The following is a 20,109-nucleotide window of genomic DNA, read 5'->3' as shown; positions in this document are numbered from 1 at the left end:
GACTCGATTAGTGTCTTGAAGTAGTTCAAAATGGTTCAAATGGCTCTGAGCACTATGGGACTGAACACCTTAGGTCATCAGTCCACTAGAATATAGAACTACTTAAACCTAACTAACTTAAGCACATCATACATATCCACGCCCGAGCCAGGATTCGAACCTGCGACCGTAGCAGTTACGTGGTTCCGGACTGAAGCGCCTAGAACCGCACGGCCGGCTTCTGAAGTAGTGCTGGAGGGAACTGACACCGGGAATCCTGAAGGGCTCTCCATAAATGCTTACGGGGGTAGAGATCTCTTCTGAATAGCACGTTGCAAGACATCCCAGATATGCTCAAGCGGAAGTGTTTAAACACAAAAGAATGTTCCTGGACCACGCTGCACCAATTCTGTATGTGTGGGGTGTCGCATTGTCCTGATGGAATTGGCCAAGTCCGTCAGAATGCACAATCGACATGAATGGATGCAGGTGATCAAACAAGATGCTTACGTACGTGTCATAGTCGTATCTAGACTAATCAGTGGTCCCATATCACTCCAAATGCACACGCCCCTCACCATTACAGAGCCTTCACCAGCTTGAATAGTTCCCTGCTGACATGCAGGGTCCATGGATTCATGAGGTTGTCTCCATACCCGTACACGTCTATCCTCTCTATACAGTTTGAAACGAAACTCGTCCGCCCAGGCAACATTTTTCCAGTCATCGAAGTCCAATGTCGGTGTTGACGGACCCATGCGAGGCGTAAAGCTATGTGTCCTGCAGTCATCAAGGGTACACGATGTTTCATTGAATGGTTCGCACTTTGACACTGCAGAAATTTGAGGAAGGGTTGCACTTCTTTCACGCTGAAAGATTCTCTTCAGTCGTCGTTGGTCCCGTTCTTGCATGATCTTTTTGCGGCCCTGGCGATGTCGGAGATTTGATGTTTTACTGGATTCCTGATATTCACGGTACATCCGTCAAATGTTCATACGGGAAAATCCCCACTTCATCGCCACCCTGGAGATGCTGTGTCCCATCGCTCGTGCGCCGACTAAGACACCGCTTTCAAACTCAAATCTTGATAAAGTGCCATTGTAGCAGCAGTAACTGATCTATCAACTGCGCCAGACACTTGCTGTCTCATATAAACGTTGCCGACCGCAACACCGAATTCTGCGTGTTTACATATCTGTTTCCGAATACGCATGACTATACCAGTGTCTTTTGCGCTTCAGTGTTTTAAGTACTCAGTGAAAATGAACGAAAGTGCAGGAACATGCTACCAGAGCTCTCCCAGTTGTGCACAGGAAATTGGTAGTCACACGGCGTGAAGTCAGCCTGACGATAGTGCCAAATGGGGCTGGCCCCACAACTAAAGGTAGCTGAAGGAACGGATAAGAACAGGGCATGTCAATCAGCCAGCAATAACGGTGCACTGTGGTTGCCTTCTTCATTGCAAGATTGCCCAGAAAAAACATTTGTAGGACTTCGCACAGACAATAATAATCGAAAACTGGAAGTAGTACGAAGTGTGACGAGTATACACTAGAAGTTTGTTACTGCTCAGGGCATCTCACGTGGATGGGAGCGTTCCGAACGACAGGCACTGTTGCCCAAAGGAGAGGAGGTGGCTGCCCACTGTCAACAACACCAACAGGTGACCGTTACATTTGCGATGGGCAAAAATGGGCCCACGTGAAACAATGATACGGGTCAAAGTTTATCTCTTCTTACATTTTCGCTGTTCTTGCTGTAAAACTTCCATCAGGCATGACGTTTTAATTTATTACTCCTTTACTAGCGACACTACTTGCAATCCAGTTTGCAGAGAGTATCCACATATACCACTGAAACTCCCTGCAAATTATAGTATTGCACGACATATAATTCAGGAGATGATGACATCACAGACATTTAGATCCGAGAAAAATCTACATTTTCTTAAAATGGAGAGCAAATTACCCACTCTGCATTCATCCAATGTTCCATAATGAGAGCACTTGGCGACTTTCAACAAACCTTACAATAATTTCAAATCTTGTCTTGTTTACATGCATAACATCAAAGATTTATAATGTTGACTTCTTTGTAAAGTAGTGACAGGTTCGACGCTGATAACAATCGTGGGTTTATGGGTATTACTATTACTATTACTATTACGAGCAAAAGTACTGAGTAAAAAAAAAGGCAACAGAGTAAAATGCAGCAGTAAAAAGGACAGCAGCAGTAAAAAGGACAGCAGCAGTAAAAAGGACAGCAGCAGTAAAAAGGACAGCAGCAGTAAAAAGGACAGCAGCAGTAAAAAGGACAGCAGCAGTAAAAAGGACAGCAGCAGTAAAAAGGACAGCAGCAGTAAAAAGGACAGCAGCAGTAAAAAGGACAGCAGCAGTAAAAAGGACAGCAGCAGTAAAAAGGACAGCAGCAGTAAAAAGGACAGCAGCAGTAAAAAGGACAGCAGCAGTAAAAAGGACAGCAGCAGTAAAAAGGACAGCAGCAGTAAAAAGGACAGCAGCAGTAAAAAGGACAGCAGCAGTAAAAAGGACAGCAGCAGTAAAAAGGACAGCAGCAGTAAAAAGGACAGCAGCAGTAAAAAGGACAGCAGCAGTAAAAAGGACAGCAGCAGTAAAAAGGACAGCAGCAGTAAAAAGGACAGTAGTAAAAATTATCAAAAGGAATAGTAATAAAAGAATCGAGTAATAAGTATCAGTGCATCCAGAAAAAAGTGCCGAGTAATTAAGTATCGGTATCGAAACCAAATTACTCGATACTAAGATGTATTGGTGCTTTTTCGACGACCCTAGCAGTGGCGGCAGCTTGCATCCAGTACTTGGCACAACAACATCTCAACTTCGGACCTTAAACAAACGTCAGCTGCCACCTTCTTTGAAACAGACTAGAGTGCTACAGTAGGAGCGGTAGCAGCAGGTGGTCACTCACTGTGAGCGGCGCGGGTCCTGGCGCGCGCTCTGCGGCGCTCCATGGCAGATGTAGGCCGCGGCTTCTCCTTGAACCCGGCGCTCGCGACACGCACTCACGCACCGGTCCGCTTGCTCCACGTACCTCGGCCCATTACCGGCGCCGAAAACACTGCTGCTCACTTCGGTTCCGTGTGTGCCATCTGCGAGACAGCGCTCGGCGCAGCCTCTAATGCACCGTCGCCGGCGCACGTAGCGGACGCCGATCACGTGTAGTAGTAAGAACTTGTACGACCCGTAAAGACATCGGAAGCCGAACCACGTCGTTGCAGGAAACTCCGATTACGGTGATGCATCAATCACGGCGAGCGGACAGATCTTCAAACCCCCCCTCACCTCCAGCAGTGAGGCACCTTTAAACTGAAACGTGTGTGCCTCAGTTACGCACTGCGAGAACTCGATAGGTTCCCCTGCCACTGCAAGCCTTCCCCTCCCACAGCCGCCACCCAACCGACGGTCTTCGCTTTGCAAACAAGAGTGTGTGAAATACGACTGTGGACTGCAAGGGGCCGGAGGTAAAAGGGTACTCGCGCGTCACGGCTGACAATGTCGACAGCCGAGTTATAGCGCAGTTACGTAACGCAATGCCGCCGTTAACCTCCTGCAAGGTCCGTGTTCGCATCCAGGGCCAATCGAAATGACCAATAAGCCTGTTTCCTCTTCGACACTGTTACCATCGCAGTATTCTTCTCCCCTATTTGTGCCATAAATTTCTTAGGCACAGAAGTACTTCGTCGAGGAACAGAAAAGAAAATTTAAAGCCCACTAGCTCAGCAACATTTTATCAATGGTATTCGGGAAACTATCCCAGCGTTCGGACTAATAGCAGAGGGAAGATTTGTGACAAACGGGGAAACGTACGCACACCGCACAAGAAATCCATCGCCTTCAGGAGATATTACGTTAATACCGCGTGACAACATCTAGCCACGATAATGATCTCAATTCGCCGAGCTAAATCTCTAACTCAAAAGTCCCAGTTAGCTCTAAATGATCAATTACAGCTGACCACATCCCCACTTTTAAGTTTCACATATTATCAACCAGCCACATACCCGCAAACTCCCCCTTCCCACAAACTGTTACACATAATTGAAACATAACAGAATTTCGTATTCCTTACTCCACAAACTTCAACAATGTAACTTGTAATACTTTAATACTATACACTTTAACGATGTACTATGTTCAATATTGCCCACTACACAAAAATTGTATTTACAAAGTAAAACATGAATGTTGCTCAACGTAATTTACTAGTGCTCAGTTGGGTAATTTTCACCCAATGTCACGACCTCACAAACTATTGCAACATAACCATGTAACCTGTAGTACCGTAAGATTATGTATTCTAAGTACTGTGTGTAATACTGTCCTTCGCCTAAAGCTTAGTTTAAAATGTTAAAAATATGACTAGTACTCAGTTTAATAGTTTTTCAGCCAATTTAAAGACCACAAAAAGACATTATAACCGTTTAACCTGTGACGTTGTGTAGCTTACTGATTTATTGTGCTTAATACTCTCCATTGGGTAAAGGGTAATTTCAACATTAATAAATGTGATTGTATCTTCGCCTATAATGTTAGGTTACCCAAGAACTAGTGTCCTTTTCAGACACCAATCAGTTGTTTCCTGAAGAAAGCTTAATAAGTCGAATAGTAGTCTGAAATAAACAAAAACCATTAGAACAAAAACAGTTTGTTACTCAAAGTAAATATGGAATTGTTCTACCAAGAAGTAACGGAAGAATCCATAAATTACATCGTATTTCGTATTCGTATTTTTGTAGGTGGTGTTTGATAATGAGGAGTGAAATCAATTATTTCAAGTTTTGTGCAGCCTCGTACCAGCTCCGAGGATAATCAAAACTGTTTATGCGAAACAGTCTAGCTCTGTGGGTAAATTTCGCAAAAAAAAAAAAAAACAATAGTAAGTTGTAGCACATTTTGCACGCAACACTCGATAATAGCCCTACATGTTACTTCCCGGCCTATATTCTGTCCCAGTACTTCGTGTACAAATTCAATCCTCGAGCGGTCCTGCTATTTTGTCTGTCACTTATCGATTCTTTCAAGTCTGGGAATAGTTTTTTAATGCGGAAAATATCAAAGACCAAAGCACTGCAATGTTCAGACCAACCTCCGCTGTGAGGTCAGCTTCACCTTTTTTCACAGGAGTATTACACGCAGACAGAATGGCGAACGAGGCAAGATCAGGAAAGGTCTAAAAGCAAGGTTGGTTCACTAATGTTTAATTTGAATGCCGAAGAGGCAGTGAGGGAGGGAAAGTTCTACAGTCATGTCAGAGTTGTTTGTCACGTTCATGAAACAAGGGTGTTATTGTTTGCTTATGACATAGTAATAGTCACCGACTGTAAACAAGAATCGAGCTGTGTGCATAATGAAATGGAACTTCTACTGGCTTTTGGGTGCAGTATTTAAACAAACAAAAAGAGAACTAAAGAAAGGCTGTGTGCATTAGTGTATATACTGATAGCTAAGAGTTAAAATTGGTCACGTGGGTCCTGAATATGTGTATACACTAATTTTTGCTGTCTCGGAAGCAGAATAAGTACAGAACGAAAGCGCAAGAAAGAAAGTAGCAAGGGGCGCACACGCCAAAAGGGCGCACACCCAAACGTCCTAAAACAAAAAATCTTGAGGCTAGAAAAAGATTAATGAAAAGCTATTTGGAGCACAGTTTATTGACAGTGTGAAACATAGGCAATGGGAAATAAAAAATGAAACTACTGGGAGGAGTTGAAATGTAACGTTGAAAGAGACTGTTGATCAGATGGATAAATCCAGTAGAAAATGAAGCGTCCGGAACCGAGTCAACGAGAAAAAAAATCGTAATAAATTAAAACAGGCGCCGGCGACAGAAATTTGTGAAAGACTGTAATCACTTTTTCTGAAAATATCTTCACAAAATTCGAGGAGCGACTCTTAAGGTCAAAGTTTTACATTTTTCGGAACTAAAGGACCTGGACTTCGCAAATAACCTAACGTAAGAAGCTGGAATCTGACCACAAGGCTTATTATAACACTAAAAAAACTTGACTGGTGCAACTAATATATTCGGTCAAATGAATGTTAAGAAATGGACTTCTTTAACTTAGCGAGTCTGGCAGAGAATAAACTGCAAACTATCTGAAGAATGACGATTAAGATTCATCCTTTCTGATAATTACGTGGAGCACAAATGAAAATCCCAAAAACACTGTACAATACACCTTAAACATGTAAGCAGGGATGGTGATGAATGGGAGGGGCACGCCATGTTTCAATAGCGATGTTAGAAAGCTGCTACGAAAGCCAGGATTGTGACGATTTAAGGGAAGTCAAAATCGTGATCCGACGTCAAAATCAACGTACAGAGAGCAATGCGAGAAGCGTTCACCTACATCTAAAGTAAAATTCTGTGCGCCATCCTGTCGAAAATCTTATGAAGTTCTGGTCGTACGTCAGATTAGTAAGGTAATTAAAATTTTTTGTTGAGTCAACCAATGACGTTGGCACCAGAATGGAAACCGACAAGTTTCAGTGCCTCGAAATCGTTTTACTGACAGTCTCCAGTTAGAATAGTCACACAAATGCAGAAATGGCCGATACTGAGTGAGTGATCGCGGAATAGAAAGTCCACTAAAATAACTCAGAGAAAATGCATATAGGGTTGGTGAGTTACCTTTAGGATTCTACACAGATTACGATTAATAACCTGCTGATCTTAAACAGCAGCTGATCACAAGGCACTGAAGAAACGACGGGTATCAAGCGTATGGAAAATGGTGCAAGCCATTCTCGATTTTAACGAAGACAGTCGGACCATTTTTGGAGAAGAAAGACTTCCTTCACAGCAATCAAAAAGAATTCACAAACAAAGTTTGTACAAAACTCAGTTCGCTGTGGTCGTCCATGCGATCCAAAGAGCAGAAGTTAACTGATGCCAGATTGAGCCCAGTTCCTTGACTTCAGAAAGGCATTCCATAGATTTCTGCACTGTAGTTTGGGTGAACAAATGTTAGCTTTCTGAATATCGACCCATCTTTATGGGTGGATCCAGAACTCCCAACAGATAGATCCGAACATGCAGTTCTTAACGAAGTGAAAACGTTAGATGTAAAAGTAACAGTGGGGATACTCTAATTGAATGTTATAGGATTATTACAGTTCAGTACACAAAGAATGATCCGTTGGATAACAAAGGAAGCTCGAGAACACTGCTCGCGAATAACGCTGTCGTACAGAGGAAGGAACAATGCAAAGTCAGAAAATAATGAAATTTAATTGGAAATTTGTGGTAAGGTATTATGTGACCGAACTACTGAAGTCATCGGTCCCTTAGCTTACACACTACTTAATCTAATTTAAACTTACGCTAAGGACGACACACACACACACACACACACACACACACACACACACACACACACGAGGGAGGACTAACCTCCAACGGGAGGAGTCGCGCGAATGAAATGTAAGACGATCTGCAGATGATCAGCAATTGATGCAAGGAATGGCACGTGACCTTCAATGTATATATATGTAACGGATTCTGCATAAACATAATGAATCTGAACTGTTCGTTTACACTAATTGCACGAAATTATTGAAAAAATATCTAGCAGTATTCATCTACATCTACATTGTTACTCTGCAATTCACACTTAAGTGCCTGGCAGAGGGTTCATCGAACCATTTTCATACCACTTCTCTATCATTCCACTCTAATGGCGGGTGGGAAAAGGAACACCTTAATCTTTCCGTTCGGTCTCTGATTTCTCTTATTTTCTTACGAAGATCATTTCTCCCTACGTAGGTGGGTGTCAACAAAATATTTACGCATTCGGAAGAGGAATTTGGTGACTGAAATTTCGTACTTAGATCTCTCCACAAAGAAACCCGCCTTTGCTTCAGTGACTGCCACCCCAACTCGCGTATCATATCGGTGACACTACCCCTATTGCGCGGTAACACTAAACGAGCTGCCCTTCTTTGCACTTTTTCGATGTCCTCTATCAATCCTACCTGGTAAGGGTCCCACACCGCGCAGCAATATTCCAGCAGAGGTTGGACGAGTGTAATGTAGGCTCTCTCTTTAGTGGGTTTGTCACATCTTCTAAGTGTTCTGCCAACAAAGGGCACTCTTTGTTCAAAAAAGCGCAGTCTTTGTTTCGCCTTCCTCACAAAATTATCTATGTAGTCTTTCCGTCTGATGCGAGCTCAAGTTGTAGGGAAAGTAATAATAAGTAAATGTAACTTATCCACCAAAGCCATAGCTGACAAACCCATCGAATTCGGCGGGTTTTTGAGCACTGCTCGCCAGTCTGAGACTTGGGGAGGTGGTTTGTCACTGCCTTCCTCCGGTTACGCAGTACATTTTGGATTGGTGCATAAGTTCGTAGGATTTTCCATAAATTTAATGAACACAACGATCCACACAACATATACTTATGTTATTAATACAGTACTGGCCATTAAAATTGCTACACCACGAAGATGACGTGCTACAGACGCGAAATTTAACCGACGGGAAGAAGATGTTGTGATGTGCAAATTATTTGCTTTTCAGAGAATTCACACAAGGTTGGCGCCGGTGGTGACACCTACAACATGCTGACATGAGGAAAGTTTCCAGCCGATTTCTCATGCACAAACAGCAGTTGACCGGCGTTGCCTGGTGAAACGTCGTTGTGATGCCTCGTGTAAGGAGGAGAAATGCGTACCATCATGTTTCCGACTTTGATAAAGGTCGGATTGTAGGCTATCGCGATTGCAGTTTATCGTATCGCGACATTGCTGCTCGCGTTGGTCGAGATCGAATGACTGTTAGCAGAATATGGAATCGGTGCGTTGAGAAGGGTAACACGGAATGCCGTGCTGGATCCCAACGGCCTCGTATCACTAGCTGTCAAGATGACAGGCATCTTATCCGCATGGCTGTAACGGATCGTGCAGCCACGTCTCAATCCCTGAGTCAACAGATGGGGACGTTTGCTAAAGAACAACCATCTGCACGAACAGTTCGAGTACGTTTCAGTAGCATGGACTATCAGCTCAGAGACCATGGCTGCAGTTAACTTTGACGCTGCAGCACAGACAGGAGCGCACCGATGGTTTACTCAACGACGAACCTGGGTGCAAGAATGGCAAAACGCATTTTTTATGATGAATCCAGGATCTGTTTACAGCATCATGATGGTCGCATCCGTGTTTGGCGACATCGCGGTGAACGCACATTGGAAGCGTGTATTCGTCATCGCCACACTGGCGTATCACTCGGCGTGATGGTATGGGGTGCCATTGGTTACACGTCTCGGACACCTCTTGGTCGCATTGACGGCACTTTGAACAGTGGACGTTACATTTCAGATGTGTTACGACCCGTGGCTCTACCGTCCATTCGATCCCTGCGAAACCCTACATTTCAGCAAGATAGTGTACGAACTCATGTTGCAGACCCTGTACGGGCATTTCTGGATGCAGGAAATGTTCGACTGCTGTCCTGGCCAGAACATTCTCCACATCTCTCACCAATTGAAAACGTCTGGTCAATGGTGGCCGAGCAACTGGCTCGTCAAAATGCGCCAGTTAGTATTGATGAACTGTGGTATCGTGCTGAAGCTGCATGGCAGATTTACCTGTACACGCCATCCAAGCTCTGCTTGACTCAATGCCCAGGCGTATCAAGGCCGTTATTACGGCTAGAGGTGGTTGTTCTGGGTACTGATTTCTCAGAATCTATGCACCAGAATTGCGTGAAGATGTAATCACATGTCAGTCCTAGTATAGCATATTTGTCCAATGAATACCCGTTTATCATCTGCATTTCTTCTTGGTGTAGCAATTTTAATGGGCAGTAGTGTATATTCTCCTTCACTATTTACAATAGTCTGCCAACGTTTGCGACGAAATCGACGAGTCATGTTCGGAGCGCATTTTCACCCGGAAAGGAAGTTCCTTGAGGGCTGAAAAGGCGAAAATATGAGGGCGCAAGATCAGGTGAATAAGGTGGATGCGAAATGACTTTCCAACTCATCTCCTGTGTAGTGTTTCTTGTCTGTGTAGTAGAATGCGGACGGACGGACGATATCGTGGGGGAGCACCACTTCACGCAGTCTTCCTGGTCATTTTTCTTGGGTTTCGTCAGCAAAACATCTAAGATGTTGGCAATAAATGTCAGTCGTGATGGTTACACCTCGGGGACCGATATGCATCACACCTTCGCCGTTCCGCCACGTAAGTAACATTATCTTTTGTGGATGCGCACAGATCTTTGTACGGGGAGTTGCTTTAGTTCGGCTTAACAAGTCTTTTGTTTTCCTTATGTTAGCATGAAGACATCATTCCTCGTCACTGGTAACGTAAAGGACAGGAGTGGTCGGTGTTGTTCACGAGCCAACTGATGACGTGCAAGCAGAGATGCACATACGGCCACCTGCTGATCGTGTTTTCGACTTAGAGCATGCGGTACCAATACATCCGAGTTTTGAACCTTACCCACTGCATGTAAAAGTCGCACGATGGGCGAATGATCACCGTTCATCACATTGTTGGTTAACGCGATTAATTTATGATCAAAACAATCCGCAGGTCTTCCTGAACCAGAGAGTCACCAACGTCAAAACGACCCTCCTTAAAGCGAGAAAACCATTTTCTTGCAGTATTCAGTGGCATTATCCCCACACACAGCTCAAATATTTCTGGTTCAAAAAAAAAAATGGTTCAAATGGCTCTGCGCACTATGGGACTCAACATCTGAGGTCATCAGTCCCCTGGAACTTAGAACTACTTAAACTTAACTAACCGAAGGACATCACACACATTCATGCCCGAGGCAGGATTCGAACCTGCGACCTTAGCGGTCGCGCGGTTCCAGACTGTAGCGCCAAGAACCGCTCGGCCACCCCGGCCGGCATTTCTGGTTCTCTCCGCTGCTTTCACCCTTCTATTGAATACGAAGAAAATAGTATGTCTGAAATGTTCTGATTTCTCCACTTTGCACTCCATTTTCTAGCGTCCACTGCTCCACTCACTATCTCCAAATGACAAAATGACAATCCGTAAACTCAAATGGCAACAGTGAACTACAAATAAAAAACGACATTCGATAAATAAACACAAGCAACCGAAATACCAGCATGCAAAACAAAAGTGCTACGAACTTATGCACCAACCTAATATCTGCGTCCTGGGCATGTACCGCTTAAAAAGCAAGGTTGGACTTTAACATCCAGCAGACAGCGCGCTCATTAGCGACGGTGCATGAGCTTGGACTACAAAAGGATTGAGAAGAAAATCGGCCGCATCTTTTCAAAGGCACCACCCCCGCATTTGCCTGGAGCGATTTAACGAAATCATGGAAAAACTTAAGTTTGGATGGTCGGACGGCGATTTGAAACGTCGTCCTCCCGAATGCGCGCTCAATGTGCTAATTACCACGTCACCTCGCTCGGTCCGTACAATGTAAGAATGTATTTGCGTTCGTATGGGCGAATCGAGTGCTCAGACTGAAACCAGGTGCCAGCACTTAGCCTACTCCTCTCGAATAGCACCAGCAGGGCAGCCTCACTTAACGTTTGCACCCGAGGAACGGATGACCATCAACAGTGTGGAGGGCTCCCACTCCACAGGTCAATGCGGTGATGGTTGCAGGGCATTGGTGCAGTAATCAGGAACTGCACGTCACCACCCCTCCTCTCTTGCCGCCAAATAAGAGCGATGAAAATTTCTTGAGCCACCAAGATTCGAAATGGCTTCCTCAGAGTCGAGCGCAACGGCGCAAGCGCGTTACGGAGGCGAGAATGAAAATCGGCAGCGCCCTTTCAATTGAAACAAGCCAGCAATATGTGAACAAAATTGGTACAAAAAATTCAGTTTCGCTGAGACTCTTTGATTTCAACGACGACGCCAGTATTTTATGACCTCCAAATTCTTACATTATTGTGGATACACTTATCCGGAAAGATGAAACTTCGATTCGACCGAAAAGATGAGTCGTGAGGAAACAAGTGTTCCCTGCCATATCCTGGAGAACTGAAACACAAAATTCGTACATTTTGTTATTGTCGCTGGGACACAGTTGCTGCATTAACTGCAACTTCTAAGGCTTCTTACGCATGCGCCGTTTCAGGACACGCCACACCACTGTTTGAGGAATTTCAAGTTCCTGGCCCGCTCGTCTTTTGGGCTTCCGAGGGCTCCCTGAACACATCTGGGATACTCTCAATATTTTCATCACACGTGCGTGGCCGAGCAGTGCTCTTCAAATTTGCATATGCAACCAGTTTCCAAGGAAATTCCATGTCAGCAATAAACCTGCTTCTTTAGAGAGGGCTTCCTGCTGAACCGACGGCGGAATGCACGTTGCACTTGAACAGTGTGCTGACTTCGCGCAAATTCCAACACAAAATTATTTCTCTTCTAATGTACTCGCCGTTTTGCTAAAAACAAACAGCGCATCTGTGTCATAAGAACCTTCCTCTATCCAATGACATGCGTAACGTGTGTCGATTTCAGGAGTTTTTCTTTAATAGACAACTGAAATCTTTCTTTTTGAATCACGTGGTATTAGCTTATGTATCTTCCAGTTCCAGCGCACTGTAGTTATTGTTATCTTTCCTTCACAGTCCCCGCGACAGTGTTAAGTAGGGAACACAGTTATTTATGTAAATGTATCACGTAACACTGGTTCTTTAAACTTTGGCAGTACGCTTCCACAGGGTAGCTGTCGACTTTCTTCAAGTGTCAGCTGAGGTTCCCAGCATCATAGCGACGCTCTCACCAGAGTCATACAAACCTCTCGTCACCTGTGCTGCCCTTTTTTGTATACGTACAATATTCTCTGTTAGTCTTATTTGGTATGTGTCTTACATATTTTAGCAGTATTACAGTCTCAATAATACGAGTTTTTCGTTACCAACCTGTTTTGTAGACTGATAGCATTTCCACAGCACCCTGTCAATAAACCGAAGTCTGTCGTCCGCCTGCTTTAACTACGATTGATATGGCCATTTAATATGAAAAATTATGATTGCCGATGTGTTTACTCGCGCAAAAATAAATTTTTAAGTAAAAATGTAAAAGACTGGGGCGTGAAAGACGGCGGTAAAAGAGAAAGATTCGTGATGACAGCAATGAAACCTGTGATGCAACAAAACAATGTACTGTTTGAGAACTGTGTTAACCTATTGTACGAATCACGAAAACACGAAAACTATATTAAATCAGACAGTCGAATACAAGGGGCGTTCAATAAGTAATGTACCATTTTTTCCTCGCCCAATTTTGGTTGGAAAAAGAAACGCAGAATTTGTTGCGGGACATCGTGAAATACTCCCGCTTCAACCCATATAGTTTCATGAAGTTCCGAAAGGGGGCGGCGCTATACGCAGCCTTCAAAATGGCGTCTGTACGGAGGTGCGATCCAAGCGGAGAGCTTTCATGGAGTTCCTTTAGCGGAAAAAAAGAGGATCGCAGATATTCATAGGTGCTTGCAGAATGTCTACGGAAACCTGGTGATGAACAAAAGCACGGAGAGTCGTTGTGCGAGGCGTCTGTAATCATCCAAATAAGGTCGCGCAAACCTGTTCCTCCTCATCCACCCTACAGTCCGGATCTCAGGCTTTCCGATTTTCATCTATTTCGCCCAATGAAGGAGGCACTCCGTAGGAAGCAGTACGTGGGTGATGGGGAAGCTGCTGATGCAGCAAGACGTTGGCTCCGACCTCAACCAGTAGAGTGGTGCAATGTGAATATACAGGGTCTTCCAGAAATGTGGCGTAAGATTGCCGCTCAAAGATTATGAAGGGGAAAAAAAAACACCACACACACACACACACACACACTAAATCTGCGGCCAAGGAAAGTGCACGGGGAGGAGAGATGCCGCAGTGGTGCTATGGATCGCGTATTGGATTCGTCATGTCAGCCGCAGCGGGTTCCGGAGGCTGGCGCTGTGGTAAACGGCAGCAGACAATGCAGCTGCCGCCACAGAGAATGGCCGCTTTGTCGCCGTGTGACAGTCGCAGACAATAGCCGCCACTAGTTAGCCAGGCCCTCTGTCATCCGCGCTGCCAAGGGTCAACGCAAACACCACAGCCTGCGCCAAACGGCATCTCGTTGCACGATGCCCATTACCATCTTATAACGGACAATGAATGTTAACCTTAAAAATGATGAGTTGCACCATGGTTCGGATTCTGCTTTTAACTGGTCAGCCATACACTGTAGTTCCCCCTAAAACAAGCTGGGTCTTTGTTTTTTGACTATTCGTATATTTTTTGATTTCGTTTGTTTCTTTGTTTTGCATAACTGCTGCACTTTTACGTAACCAAACAATTACTTTTGGTGCAAATACAATTTACATACACAAGCACAAAAACTCTATATATTGTTATTTTGTACTCAATAGAACGTTATTCTTCGTGATCAAAGGCAAGAGTTTTCTATTATAACTGATAAGAACGAAATTTGTTTAGCAATAACGGAAGTATATTTTATACAAGCTCGACGAAGTGTTTAAGCGATGTTTGGTACGCTTTTGATTCGCCTTTGTTTATTTTACCTTATTTGAGGAAATTGAGTCTTCTAGCGCTATATGAAACCTACAACGATTATTTTATTTTTACTACAAATCCCCTGTTTCACGTTAGATATCAACAGTTTCGAATAAAACCGGAAACAAACAATTTCAATTTTGCTATTAGTACTGTTTATTTGTAAGTAAGAGACGGAGGTTAACTATACAAAACAAATATGTTCCATAGTATAGTGTCCCTCTACATATCCACACTACATTTCTAGACTATTCACAGCTTCCGGTTTCTAGGGGAATCTAGACTGATAGCGTATGAAGACGAAGTGATTGAAATGAGGTAACGTCCGGTAAGTACACAACACAGCTAATGCACAGATTGCGCTTTTACGATCGTAACTTGATAAAGCTATTAGAAAAACTAGCCTATGCTTACTTACGATAATTTATAGTATCCTACAGTAATCCTATAACTAAGACTTACTTTACTTTTTACACTTTTGACAGATTTTTTGGGATTTGTTATGCGTTGTTTTCCGATTCCGTATACAGTATTTGTTCTGCAGTTCTGTTTGTGCTACGAATTCAAGTGGACTACGTTTACATGGGAGTCAATACCATTTTCCCAACGTCGCCTCTGGTTGGCCACTCATTCCAGTATCATTGCTGGGGCTGTGGGTTTGGCTGCCACATTTCGGCACCCATAATCGATTTTCGCTCTGAGTGAACACACTACCACATCTGACGTGTGACGGATCGTCAGGTTGTTACTTTTAAAATTGGTGGCCGATGTAGACCAATTGAATTAGTGTGAAGTGACGGGAAAGTGTTTGTGTGTCTAACCAGGAAGTTACTCATTTCTTTTACTTAGTTAAAGACAGTCTCATTAGGTGGAAAGACAGACGTAAATGTTGATATATTTGCTAAATTACGAAAAATCGCCCTGTTTGGGGACCACTCTATGGCCTGCGTAGCTGGCTAATTTGTGAATTATTAGATTCACTTTTTTTTTAATGGCAATGGCCAGCGAAGAACATTTTATAATACTGTCATCTATGTGAATATAATAATTTCACGGATTACTTGCTGTGAACACACACACACACACACACACACACACACACACACACACACACACACACACACACCTGCCTGCAATCGAGATGAACCAACATGACTGGTATGTCGCCAAACAAAAACATTGCCTAACAGTGTGTCTAGCAGACACCTAAATTAACACGTGATGTTCACAAGGCAGGTCAGCACCATCTCATCCAGTAGTAAATGGTCTCACTCAAAGAACGCTACTATCTACACAGTAATTTACAAATCGAAAGACATTTTAAGTGATCTTATTCTTGGCTGAAGACCAAAATCAAGCAGTAGAAAAGACATTACAATTTTAAATAACTTTACTCGCAGCGTTCTAAGTTATCTTGGTACTGGATCACTAAGATCATTTGATTAAATGGATACGTATGGAAAAAACAATACGGCTCTCATTTAAAACTACAAATGGCTAGTTTTCCTCCAATATCTGAAGACATCAAAATAAACGCTGTAGCGGTTATCATTGACGAAAACATTGTACCGCGAACCTTCCTGAAGGACAGCATTTTAGTAAGTAAAATGTTTTTATTGGCATTGGATTGTCTATAACGACATTGTGACGCCAAACGTAGACCACAACAGTACAATCACACTGATATTTCATGTAATCAGAATAATGCCGTCCAACGTATGGGTATCAGGTTGATTAGGGCAGATTAATAATTCTACAACGTATTTGACGTCACATTCAACAATGTTTACCCCTGTCTTTCAAGAACTGTTATATTTAGCATATACATAAAGCAGAATAGTGAGCGCATATTTGACTGATTTACAGGAATAGCTGTATTTCGTGCGTCACACACTAAACAACTCCGAAAACTTCGAGCAAAATAATGGTATAGTCAGAACTGTATGGTGTGTACAAGATTGCGTAAATTCAGTTTAATGTGCCAAAGACGTCCCAAAGTGTAGGAATCTATCGTTATCGAACCCCCCCCCCCCCCCCCCCCACACACACACACACAGCACAGGGGACATTAAATAACGGACGTAGAACTGACTAAAGAGAAAATTCCAAGAAAGAGCGTATGAGGCTACCGTCGTGGTTACCGCCCCAAAGTCTGGCCTTCAAGAAGACGAGGTTGCGTGTGATAACAGCTGTGTACGCAGTACAGAAATGGATGTTACGCTTGCTTGTAGCGTAACTGATTTAATAGCCACGCTTTATTCTGTAAACACTTCAGGAAAACACCCGTCTAATGAAAAATAAGCCTTAGATACGGATCCAAAGTTTACCGGGGTTTAACTATTCAGCTCAAGTGATTAATCAATACCGGCGGTCTTAAGCACAAGAGTCAACGCAGGGTAAAGGACAGCACTTCCACGCGGTTATCGCTAATTAGCTACCGTTTTGTACGTAACTCCACAACACTGGATTTTCAGCATACACTTACACGGCAAATTTTAATCGAGTGACGGTCCCTTTCATGTTCTGGCCGTAATCTATTATTTGTTGCCTGCGTGAGCTCGATTATTTGTATATATGCGTACATTAAACTGAATTTATATTTTTTACCAACTAAGTAAACGGTTTTGCCCTGATATGTATTTATTATAATCTTCTATTAGTCCATTTCCTTCTTTCACCTTTCTGTCCATCTCTTCTTTCACTTATTCTCTGACTTTCACCTCTTCCTCCAGTCCATCTACTCTACCCCGCCCCCTATCTCTCCGTCTTAACACGCTCATCCCAAAAAGAGGCTGGTGATTCTTACTCACACAGTATTTATTTCCACAGTGCAACTAATATTTGTACCAAATTCGACCGAAATTGTTAGATGTGCTTTTTACTCGTGGCTTTGACCGCTTACGTACATCTCAAATAGATTTCACATACATTTAACACATTTCACACGTACGCTACTGGCCATTAAAATTGCGACACCAAGAAGAAATGCAGATAATAAACGGGTATTCATTGGACAAACATATAATATAATAACTGACACGTGATTACATTTTCAGGCAATTTGGGTGCATAGATCCTGAGAAATCAGTACCCAGAACAACCACCTCTGGCCATAATTACGGCCTTGATATGCCTGGGCATTGAGTCAAGCAGAGCTTGGATGTCGTGTACAGATACAGCTGCACATGCAGCTTCAACACGATACCACAGTTCATCAAGAGTAGTGACTGGCGTATTGTGACGAACCAGTTGCTCGGCCACTATTGACCAGACGTTTTCAATTAGTGAGAGATCTGGAGAATATGCTGGCCAGGGCAGCAGTCGAACATTTACTGTATCCAGAAATGCCCGTACAGATCCTGCAACATGCGGTCGTGCATATTCCTCCTGAAATGTAGGGTTTCGCAGGGATCGAATGAAGGGTAGAGCCACGGCTCGTAACACATCTGAAATGTAACGTCCACTGTTCAAAGTGCCGTCAATGCGAACAAGAGGTGACCGAGACGTGTAACCAATGGCGCCCCATACCATCACGCCGGGTGATACGCCAGTATGGCGATGATGAATACACGCTACACCGGGATGTCGCCAAACACGGATGCAACCCTCATGATGCTGTAAACAGAACCTGGAAAAAATGACGTTTTGCCATTCGTGCACCCAGGGTCGTCATTTAGCACACCATCGCAGCGCTCCTGTCTGTGATGCAGCGTCAAGGGTAACCGTAGCCATGGTCTCTGAGCTGATAGTCCATGCTGCTGCAAACGTCGTCTAACTGTTCGTGCAGATGGTTGTTGTCTTGCAAACGTCCCCATCTGTTGACTCAGGGATCGAGACGTGGCTGCACGATCCGTTACAGCCATGCGGATAAGATGCCTGTCATCTCGACTGCTAGCGATACGAGGCCGTTGGGATGCAGCATTGCGTTCCGTATTACCCTCCTGAACCCCCCGATTCCATATTCTGCGAACAGTCATTGGATATCGACCAACGCGAGCAGCAATGTCGCGATACGATAAACCGCAATCGCGATAGGCTACAATCCGACCTTTATCGAAGTCGGAAACGTGATGGTACGCATTTCTCCTCTTTACACGAGGCATCACAACAACGTTTCACCAGGCAACGCTGGTCAACTGCTATTTGTGTAGGAGAAATCGGTTGGAAAATTTCCTCATGTCAGCACGTAGGTGTCGCCATCGGCACCAACCTTGTGTGAATGCTCTGAAAAGCAAATAATTTGCACATCACAGCATCGTCTTACTGTTGGTTAAAGTTCGTGTCTGTAGCACTTCATCTTCGTGGTGTAGCAATTTTAATGGCCAATAGTATATTTGTACACACACATTTCACCTGCATGTCTAGCGAATTTCGCCCTTCAGTTTACTTTCACGCACCTCAATGTTTATGACGTCGTATATCTTGAACTAAGAGCTGTACAATGACATAATTTTGCAGGTATATTCAGCGACATATGTCGGTACGGTCTGCAAAATATGTTGTGAATAGAGCTAGTAGTACAGAAGTAATAAATTAAAAAATCATGGTTGATGCGGCAGTTTGTCATGCACCTCAACAATTGACTTCACGTCACCTATAACACGCGTCGTACAGTGACATTCAGCAGCAGATGTGGTTACTGTCTGCGAAAAGTGCTGCAAATAAAGTTGGTAGCAATGAAGTAATGAAGTTAAACGTCTTGTATCTCTATTGTTATGACGTCGTATTTCAGAAGTAAGTGTCGTACAAAGATGTAATTTTTCTGTTACAATGATCGGTATGCGCGTCATGAATACAGTTAGCAGCAAATAAGTAACAAATTAAAACTTATCCTTTCTGCATGAACAGCGAAACTGTAGTAAATGATAATCTTTTTTCCTTTCATGATTTTGCGGTGGTTGTCAGCAAGAAAACGTTTCTTAAACGATTCAACTTATGTGTGAATTTTGTTGCAAGTCTAAGTACTCCCGCTCTCAAGTACTGGATGACTAAAGTATGGGTTTTCGAGTGTCGTGGACTACAGTGTTTTTTCGCCCCTGCCCCTTTAATAGGCGGGTGGTTCTTACCCTTACCCCGTAGCGGTTCTTTCCGGACAGTAAGTTATGTGGGTTCCAAGTTTGGTTGAAATCTGTCAATTGTTTTAGGAAGAGATATATACACACATTTCTATAATTTGTATGGACACGGGTGTATGGATTCCGTGTACACGCAGAACTGTAACGTCATCAACTCAAGTGGCCAACGCTTCTATCGTGGACAATACGCTGTAACTGACACGTTTTGTCTCCCACAAGTCAGCTGAATGGCAGTCTGGCGATTTGGCCTTTTAATTCCGTGACAAGGATACAATGCTAAATAAGCTCAAACAAAGAAAAGAGTGTGAATCCTGTGCTTAGTAATGCAGGTTGAACTGGCTAGGTACTCGTGACTAGACAGCGACGGGTGTGTGGCACCCTAAAGACGGCTGCGGCACTGCACGGCATCCGCGGGCCGCAGTCGACGCGCGTGCGCAGGTCACGCGCCGGGCAGCCGCCGCCGTGGGCGCCCACCAATTGCTCCCAATTGCACGCACTGACTGCCAGCAGTGTCGC

General features: G+C 43.8%; 1 protein-coding gene across 6 annotated transcripts in view; it reads right to left on the bottom strand.

Moving 5' to 3' along the window:
* Nucleotides 1-20,109, bottom strand: part of LOC126355009 (uncharacterized) — a 504,064-nt gene that overhangs the window by 429,479 nt on the left and 54,476 nt on the right. For 2 of the 6 annotated variants that reach the window (XM_050005143.1, XM_050005145.1), the window contains exon 1: nt 2,923-3,030. The exons of 1 other annotated variant lie outside the window; for it this stretch is intronic. In XM_050005143.1, the coding sequence (XP_049861100.1) occupies nt 2,923-2,965 (43 nt within the window). In that variant the 5' untranslated portion in view covers nt 2,966-3,030. Of the gene's footprint in view, nt 1-2,922; nt 3,344-20,109 lie in introns of those variants that run through there. 3 more of the 6 variants (XM_050005144.1, XM_050005146.1, XM_050005148.1) reach the window with 3 other exon arrangements.

Source organism: Schistocerca gregaria, chromosome 3 (assembly GCF_023897955.1).
Source record: "Schistocerca gregaria isolate iqSchGreg1 chromosome 3, iqSchGreg1.2, whole genome shotgun sequence".
NCBI lineage: Eukaryota > Metazoa > Arthropoda > Insecta > Orthoptera > Acrididae > Schistocerca > Schistocerca gregaria.
Note: the sequence above shows the minus strand (reverse complement) of the source record. Positions and strands in the feature narration are given on the sequence as shown.